The sequence below is a fragment of the Microcebus murinus genome, chromosome 9 (genome assembly GCF_040939455.1).
Source record: "Microcebus murinus isolate Inina chromosome 9, M.murinus_Inina_mat1.0, whole genome shotgun sequence".
Lineage (NCBI taxonomy): Eukaryota > Metazoa > Chordata > Mammalia > Primates > Cheirogaleidae > Microcebus > Microcebus murinus.
In genome coordinates, this window is record NC_134112.1 from 43,066,292 (window position 1) to 43,076,065 (window position 9,774).

The window sequence follows — 9,774 nt, forward strand, 5'->3', positions numbered from 1 at the left end:
GGACCCAAGAGTAGATCTGCCTTGAACTGTCCCTCTCCCTGGCTGCCACACCAATTCATGGCTAATCTCCAGCACAGAAACCAAAGTCAGAGAGACAGAGAGAATGAGAATGAATGTAAAAAGGGAAAGATGAAACAGATAAGAATGCTAAGGGTTGTTTTTCTCTGGGACTTCACTCTTCCATCAGTGTGGGTTCTTCCCCCAGCCAGAAAGCCCCAGAATGTCTGGCGGCAGGGCCAGGCCAGGTCTCAGGCCATAGGAATCTCCCACCAAGTCACAAGGAGGAAGAAGAAAGACAATGAGAGAGAGAGAGATAAAGTTGGAGAGACTATGAAAGGAGGCGGAGGAGGAGGAGGAGGAGGAGAGCCAGCCTGGAGTCTGAGAGAAGAATCCAGGCGCCACAGTGTAACAGCTGCCTCAGGTATGCTAGCCAGTCTCAGCTTGTTCCCAGCTCTTTCTGGCAAGCCCCAGACACACACACACACACACACACACACACACACACACACACACACACACACACACACGAGTTGTGTCTGTTGGGAAGAAGCTGCGGCCTGTCTGCAATAGTGTCTTTCAGATATTCGCTGAGAGAGCCGTGCTTGCTGGGCACTACTTTTCATAATTGTGGTGAAATTGCCTAAGACCTTGGTAAATAACAAAATCTACTCAAATACAAAGGGATTTAACTTACTCTAAAGATTATTCTTTTTTTGTCTGCTGGATTAAAATTGCTTCCAAAGTTATTAGAGAAACTCAACATTAGCACTTGCCTTTCTATAAAGAAACAAGCCACACACACAGAGGTGCAGCATTATACGGTGATTATCCAAAATGCTACCGCTTGGAATAATAAGGATGCTGTGTGTTTGCATAGTGTCGCTCTTATCCAAAGAATTTAAATGGCTACACCACCCGCATCCCAGTATTCCTATCTGTAGTTCTCCGTGGGCCATGCGGGCAGCAAGGATGATTACCCACATTAGATAGGAGGGTCACTGAGGCACAGAGCAGCATTCAAGATCACACAGTAAGGACACAGCAATTCTAGATTGATTATACAAAACACCGACTCTCAAGAATTTTGCTGTTTAAATAAAATATACATCCTTCTTTTCCATCTTGATTCTTTAAAAACAATTATCAGAGTCTTTCCTCTTTAGGGACTCTTCTCTGACCCTGTCTTTTGTGTGCAGACTCAGCGTTTATCATCCTTTTGTAATACTTCATTGATTTGCCTGCCTCTTTCCTGATATTCTGTCCTTCTTGAGGGCCAAGACTTGCTCATCTTTGTATCTCCAGTGCTTGGAACATAGTTGATGCTTCTGAAATTCTGTTGGTTGAATGAATAAAAGATAAAAGAATGAATGAATTTTTGGACAGTCTTCTAAGAAGAATTTCCATACAATGAGTACAAACTTGGATTTAAACTAAATATGTCTCATCTGATTTTATCTTTGTGAGGCGACAAATATGTCCACCTCACAAGCCTTCTTTTAAGAATCCAGTGAATACATTTAGAGCTGATTTCTTCCCTGACTGTGCTTTGGGTTTTTTGTTTAGAACTATAAACTTAGACTTGTGGAAATACTAGGGCTCCAGATGGTCTATTATAATTATTTTCTTTATAGTCTTTTTTATATATCCATGTGTGTATATATATTAATATATGCACACACACGCATGCACACACACACATATAAGGGAAAGCATTTAGGTGTGGTGGTTTGGGAGACTGTTAATGTATAGTTATTATGCTGCCCTCAAAACCCTTTCCTCTGTGTATTGAATCTTAAAGCCAGACTATTATTTGGGGGAGGAGGTATAGACCCTAAAATAACAATAGGAACAATGATTGCTCTTCAAGGAGACTACAAATTTAACTCTCTTTTATACATTTTTCAGTGATCAATACAAAAAAGGCAAAGTAATATATGTTAATCTTTACCAGATGTACTTTATGTATCCCCTTACGTTGGAAGCCTAGCAGGAGCAGAATGTCACAACAGACATTTACTGAAATACCTGGGGAAATGTAACAAAAAGTGTTAGAGGAAAATGGTCTTTCAGCTAAATTACCTAATATATTTGCTAATGGTATCTGATTTAAAAGCCATAAAAATACCAAGTTAAAAGCACATTAGAAGATGTGTTATATTTATAAGTGTTTGTCACCTTGGCAACAAAAGCTATATTCCAAATCTAACACTAGCTATGATGGGCCAAGACCTTTTAAAATTGGTAAATACTTCTTTATAGCAATGATCCGCTTTCAGCTACCGAATGTTAGAACTAGAAACGGTAAGTTCTTCATTGCATAGCAAGTTTTTTTCTGGCTTTCTACTATGGGTAAGCTTTTTCTTTCTATCAGTTACTATGGTTTATTCTTAACAAGAAAAACAATGCATTTTCAAATAAAGCATCAGTCTTAATTATTCCCTTTGTGTACTTAGAAATTCAGATATAATAGCAGATTCCTAAAGATAGTGTTTATGTATCAACCTACACTTCAATTTATCGCCCGTAGCACTAATCTTCGTTCACAGATGAAATACTACAGGAGTATGGTATAAAATCAACTATATGCAAGAAATATCTATCCTCCTAAGCACCTGGGTAGAATATGCCTAATTTAATAGGAGGTCACACACAAAGGAAATTTTTATATTCTTTTACCTCCCAAGTGGGCTGTATGAGGATTGAAATTATCTTTCACCGTGTCTCACTACAATTCTGCTTCCTGCTATTACCTCTAGTAAAGATGGATGATTTGGTAGTGGGAACGTATGCCTGACAAGGTAGATTTCAGGTGGACCTCAAAGAGGTTTGGATTTGAACTCTTACTGTTCTTCTTTCATTTTCTAAGCTCCAATCTGATTTCTAAATCCTATAAAAAATGTTTGGGTTATGTACCAGTCAAAGATTATAATTCCAAGAGTCTAACTAGATTCCCATGTGGTTGAACCAATTTTCAGAAGTAAACCATGGAAAAGGTCTGGGTAAACACACATTCTCTGTGGGCTGTGGCTGTTCTCTGGAAGCCTAGACAAGTTGTCTCTGCAGCCAGCTTGGGAAAAACCTAAGTCCAACTCATGATTTGTAATCATGCTCAGCAGGTTCTCAGATAGATGGGCAACTTCAAGGGCCTAAGATCATCATTCCAAAGTAACCTTCTCACAGAAGAAAAGCATACCTCTCTTTTACCTAAAAAAAAAAAAAAAAAAAAAAACAATAAAAATTCCTTACCACAACAGCCCACACTAAACGTTGCCAGGAAGCACATCTTTGCTTTCTCTATATTTTCTAAGAAATAAGATTTTCTTAGTGAGCATAAGAAACAAGTTAATAAGTTTCAGTCTATGAGACAGGAAAATCAATGGTGTATAAGGAGAATGTTCTAGAAGAGTACAGACTAAGCTTCTAGGCCAGAAATAATGAATCATGGTAGTGGTTCTGAGTTCAAATATTAACGCTGCGAATAAAGCTGACATAATGCATTCAACATAGTTAATACAGATTTACTTTCCATTGACTGAAGACAAAGAATCACATGGATTGACATGTATTCTAGTACTTAAACACATACTTTTCATTTGACGGATAAATGTAACTCACCTCTTGAGAATGTTCTGGTTACATCACTGTACCGCTAAGCCTTTTGTTTAACTCCTAATGAATCAATTACCAATCCATAATCTGTTTGAAACTTTAAAAAAATTGTTCAGTTTGTTTTTGTCCCAATTTTGAATTTTAAATGTCCTCGATGGAACACTATAGCATATTGTTTAAAAATCATCATACACATATTATTTAAAGTGTTAATTCCATAATCCCATTCAACTATCCAGGAAATACAAGCAAAGGGTTAACTATGGCCTCAATTTCGCCAAATATAAAAACACAAGCTACTTCATAATTACTAGCTGAGTGAAAAATAAAACACACAGTATCATTCACATTTCTTTCTAAGGGAATAATAGGCTTAGGAGAAAAGAAATTGATTCTTTTTCAGCTTTATATCCTCTGCATAGTAGGCAATTAATAAATATTTGTAGAACTTTAAAATAAATGTTACCAAGATGAACTTCAGGAAGTCTATATTATGCAGTTTCCATGATCTCTTGAAGTTAAGGAATGGCTGTCTACCTGAGTATGTAGCCAAGAAAAGATATTAGATGTAGGAGTAAAATAAAACAACATGACTCACTTCCATTTTGTTGAAACTTACATGTTTGCCTTGCAGATGAAAGATGAGTAGAAATTAGACAAAGGGGTGGGGCCACAGTAACATAACCCAACGCAGGAAGTGAGAATTAGCATGACAGGAACTTAAAGGAGATTTGCCTGGCTAGAGTGAAGGTTGTAGGTTTAGGAGCAGGAAACATGGTTAGTAGGGTGGGGCCGGTTGTAGACCATGAAACGAAGCTAACATTTGCTACTACCCGACCTTGCACAGAGGTTCCCTGGGTTCCCTTCTCATGACAAGATCGTGAAATGGGTATGATTATCCTTACGGAGAGAATCTCTGAAAGCTTAAATGACTGACTCCATAACTCTCTGCAAATACGTGGGAAACATGAGACAAAAATCCAAAGTTCTTTTTACTACACTATATTGTATTGAAACTAAGCAGAGGGATGTAGAGATTAACTCACATAGAAAGCAACGGCATACAAATCAAGTCCAGAAAAGTGGGATCTAAATAAATAGTTGAAAAATACAAATGACTTAATAGGACCCCTAACTGCTCTGGGATTTTTCCATGTGTAAAATGAACAACATTATCACATAATTATGTTCTTCCCCTGAATAGGGCCACCTGATTAATTTTCAGTTACAAATTTCAAAGTAGCACTGATTAATTAATACTTTGCTACTTAGGGTGTCATTGTTTATCACTCCAGAACCCCCCAGGTCTGATTTGGAAAACATGAAATATTCTAAAGGCAGATGCAGTTATGGGAATTTAGACATTGTGTTTTATTGGCGACCTGACAAATCTGCTGCTACACTCCTCCCTTTGTGGCTTGCATGCTGCTTCCATACACAACACTGGCATCCTATTCGGAAGTTGATTGTTGTATTTTGGTTTGTGTTTCCTACAACAACTGCCTCGAGCCACTTCTAAGAGAGAATAATAATGACAAATTTGAAGATTTCTCCCCCAGAAAGGAGACTGTGGTGAAAACAAGAGATGACATTTAAGCAACTACCATTAAAGGCATTTTAATTTTCTGTTGACAAACACAATTTTCCAAATGGTTTACAGGGAGGTTTCTGGGCTGACAGCCATAAAAACTATCTAAGACAATGTTTTCTGGTTCTGCAAAAGTGCTAATGAGATCTTCATTCTTCTGTTGGTTACTTTCAGAGAAAGTCTTAATGTCTTAAAACCCCCAGCTTCTTTTCTCACATTCCTACAGACTCCCTTGCCCCCTTCTTGGACCAGGCTCTCCTAATCCCAATCGCCAAGGTAGGATTTAGGACGGGCATGCTGGAAGGAGCTCTGTGCTTTAAGGAACATTGGCTCTACACTCAGCACATCCATCCTTCCAGCAAAAGCAGCCTTGTTCATAAGCTCCAGTTCTGCAAACTGAAATTTTCCCTTGTTCAGGAGGCTCAATCTCCACTAACTTTACTTTAGTGACCGTATTCCCTTCCTGGATGCCACCTGTCTTTTTAGCTTGCTAGATAGATACCCAACCTTTCTTAAGAGTAAAGCTCTGTCACACTCTTAGTCTGTCTCCCCTGGCCTCTTGTTATACTCAGGCTCTGGAACTCTCCTCATGCTTAATGCCTGCCCTACCACCTGTCTGGATTTTCAGTTTTATTGTAGATATCATTTTATACAATATCTTCCTTTTACAGACAAGAAAATTGAAATGTCAAAAACTTGAGAGATTTACCCAAGGTTTCAACACTGACTATTGGACTTCAGGTCTACAACTTTGAGACCTCTATGCTTTTACATGGTTGAGCTAAGGTTATTAGATCCCTCCTTTTAAGAGATTATTCCTGGGGTGGGGGCAGGAAGGAGGGGCAGTGTCCTGAATATTCCTGTTTTATTCTAAGACAGCTGTGTAGATAAGCACATGCCCTCAGGTCTGGAAGGGTTCATAATAGAGCCATAGGCAAGTGGAAGAGGCATCATTTTTTATTTTGGTTACTCTAAGATGACATACTTTTAAATATATATATATATATTTTTTGATGTTTTGATATTTATTAGCAAAAATGGGCAAAAGGATGGAGTCAAAATGACAAAGTGATAAGGGTTAAAATAAAAATGGTTTTAGCTGTATTTTTGGGCTTTAATCAGTCCAGAAAGCTGTTTTTATCTCCTAAAACAGGATTTAAATCACACCATTCAAATGACAGATTTTAATAGAAACTCTTCCTCCTCCCCTTTGCCAAAGCAAAACATAGCGTGGTTCTGTGTTTACCTGCACGCATGGTTTCCTAGTGAGTGTGTGTACATGAGGAGGGACTGGGGAGAGGTGAAGGGAGAAGTTGAACAAAGTTAAAAAAGAAAAAGGCAGAATCGTAAAAGTAGGAATGAAGGCTAGAGAGGAAAGGGGCTCCTAAACCGCCCAAGAATCATTCGCTGAAGTAATCTTCTAGTCCCTCCATATCCATGTCTAGAGAGGAATTTAACGAGGCCAGAGCGGATGATGCATCCTTGGTTTTCTGGACATTTGCTTTGTGTTGAGGGGTTTCTGGTTGGACGGCCTCCTTCTTGATGTCTTTACCTCCGCTCAGAATACGCTGACTCTCATAAAAGAACTGATTGGGATGATTCAAAGAAAAGCCACAATCATCTACATTATGTGTCATCTCAAAGTATTTCTGACAGGCTACCTGGTAATGTGTACCCTTTACTAAATCCAAAATCTGGCTTATCCCTCCGGGAGAGATCTTGTACGACTGCAACTTCTGCTTCAGCAGCTCTGGATCACTGTGACGGAATGGGCACCCGTGATAATCCCCTTGGCTTGGTGGATTGGTTAGAATAATCTTCAGGCAACTGAAAGGTGTATAGTCTGTCCTCTTGCCTTCCTTTCCAAAGCTATGACGGATGTTGTAAGAGTAACCTTTATCAAACTTGTCTGGATCCATCTTTCCTCTGATAAATTCTTGCTTCCAGAACTGCAGTGCCTGCTCCAGTGTTAAACCAATGCCTTTCAGGAAGAGGCCATACTGCATTCGGCCTCCGTGACGAAGATGGTGATTTTCCCGCAAGGCTTTATGTAACTGACGCATGCAAGGTGGGAAGGATTTGGTAGAAAGCGAATCAATCTGATCTAAAGAAATCTTTCCAACATTTCCCTGTGTACTGTAATCTTGGCCAGTGTAGGAATTACTGAGGCGGTTGAGCAGAGGCTGAAGTCTTTCATCAGACTGCACAGTAGGCAAGGACCTGGCCGTTAATGCCAAAGCCTTGGACAGTTTGGCTCTAAACTCATTCAGGATGATTGCCACAATATCCTTAAGTGGTACGTAAGCAAAGCCAGCTTCCAAATAGACTTTCCTTCCTCGGAACAACTCCAGAGCATCAGCAAAAGGGATCTTATAAACCGACTCTGACTCCAAGATAGCCCCATTTAAACTTGGTGATGAAGCAATAATGTCCTTTTCTCGGGAAGCCTTCTCGTCGTCACTTATAGCCTCAAACTGCAAATGTCTATCTTTTAAGAAATCTTGAATTTTGTCCTTGGGTAAAATACCAAATCGAAATCGAAGGAGATCCATTTCTTGTTGAATGAACCAGCGTCTAAGATCTTCAGACTGGCAATAAGCTAGGCGCAAAATAAAATGAGAAATATGATCTTTTCTTCGCGGTTCATATTCATCTTCTAAGTTTTCTCTGTAAGAAAACTTAAGCCTTCGAATCTCGGCTTCCAACTTACTCTGGTATTCCTCAGTTCCTTTCACATAGCTTACACCAAGATTTTCAACTGATTTTAGCAATTTAACTCTATCAATAGCCAAGTTTTCAAACTCTGTCAAAGATATGTTTTCAGAAGGTGGTTCCAGGTAAAACTGAAGGCAATGAGGGTAGGAAGCATTTCTCTGATCACCTGCCAATCTCAGCTTCTTCCTTTTTCCTCCAGAAAACTGCATTTTGGTCACTCGCAAGCACCCAGACGCGGGAAAACGCAAACGCTGACAGCCGCTCTTCCCTGGTGGCGGGAGAGTTTGTATGGAACCGGAAACGGAAGTCTAAATATATTTTATTTGCCCTTATTTTGGAGACTCTTCTTATGGGCACTCAAATTTTATGGGCATTCCTTTATTCCTCTAATATGTCCTTCACATGTATCTGGCAATTTTAGTCAGTTAAACACCACACTTGTATTATAGTCAACTAGTAATTACATCATTTTACCAAGGAATCTTAAAAATCTTTCTCCCTTTTCCATCACATCAGTCTCTTTTCTTTTCCTTCCCCTCTCTTCTCTTGTATTTTTTTCTCTTACTTTATCTCTCTTTCTGTTTGTGTAAAAAGTCCAATCAGCCAGAAATTTTTAGCTATGAGGTATATTGAAGTATATGATTTAAATGCAATAAATTCCTTCTTTCTAGATATACATTTTGTTGTATTTTGTGAAGCACATACAGACATGTAATAATCAAGATATGGAGTATTTAAATCATCCTCCAAATTTCCTCATGCTCCTTTGTTGTAAATCCCCTCTCCCTAGCCCCAGCCCTGAGTGCCACTGATCCGATTGATACTTCCAGTTTTGCCTTTTCTATGATGTCCTATAAACAGAATCATACAATATACAACTCTTTCAATCTGACTTCTTTCACTCAGGCCAGTGCGTGTGAGACTCATCTGTGTTGTTCCACAAATAAGCTCCCTTACGCTGATGAATAGCGTCCCATTGTGTAGATATTCCACCATTGGGCGAGCATTTGGGTCGTTTCCAGTTTTTTCATTTGTGAATAAAGCTGCTATAAATATTTACATTCAAAAAAGAGAGATTGATCTCCTTTATTTGAATTTTAACCTTTGAGAGAGAATTGTCCCTCACTTTTAGAAAAAAGGTTAAAATAAAAAGCAAAATACGGGGGGGGGAGGGGGCGGAGCAAGATGGCAGACGAATAACACCGCTAGACAGAGTGTCTCTGCAGAAAAGACAGATTCTAGCAGAAATTAGAGGAAAGAAGCAAGAAGACGAGCATACAGCGGACAAGGGCCGGAAGGAGGGGTACCTGAGACCCCGGGAGACTCCACGGGAGGAGGCTGCGAAGGAGAACTGGAGGCTGAGACCACCAGAGCAGCCCGGAAACCAGCGACAAGGGAAGGTAGATTTGCTGTTGACCCTCCCCTGCATTCGGGACTGCTGGTGGGCTCCCCAGCGGGTGGAGAGACCTGCTGACACCAGCCCAGAGACCGCCGCCACCTGCCAACGGTGAGCCTGTAGCAGACGTGGCACCAGGTTCCCAACTTCCTCCGGGCACCTCCGTGTGCACAGACCTCAGCCGAGAGGCAGGCGCCATATTGCCTCCTCCTCCCCTCCGCCGATCCTACCCCCGGCTGCCCAGAGAGACAATACAGCCACCAGCCGGAGGCACCTCCAGGGAATGGGACCTTCCCGTTTGGGACCCTACAGCTGACTCAGGGGAACTCAGACTGTGAGCTCCCTACCCGCCCGCCCACCCAGGTGCTGCTGGTACACTGTTCCCAGGAGAACAGTGCCGACTCAGAGGCTGAGAGACATAGACCCAGTTTGGGCTACCTGTGGGTGAATTGGGACCGGAAATCCT

At 40.5% G+C, this 9,774-nt stretch overlaps 1 protein-coding gene across 1 annotated transcript; it reads right to left on the bottom strand.

Annotated features, from left to right (window-relative positions):
• Nucleotides 1–6,243: 6,243 nt before the first annotated feature.
• Nucleotides 6,244–8,987, bottom strand: LOC105867275 (DNA primase large subunit). Its single transcript, XM_012757140.3, has one exon. The coding sequence runs from the start codon at nucleotides 8,119–8,121 to the stop codon at nucleotides 6,598–6,600; it is 1,524 nt and encodes a 507-aa protein (XP_012612594.1). The 5' UTR covers nucleotides 8,122–8,987; the 3' UTR covers nucleotides 6,244–6,597.
• Between the last annotated feature and the right edge of the window lie 787 nt (nucleotides 8,988–9,774).

Bases quoted from the DNA above. Each gene is read 5' to 3' on its own strand.
- LOC105867275 (XM_012757140.3), bottom strand. From the start codon at position 8,121: ATGCAGTTTTCTGGAGGAAAAAGGAAGAAGCTGAGATTGGCAGGTGAT.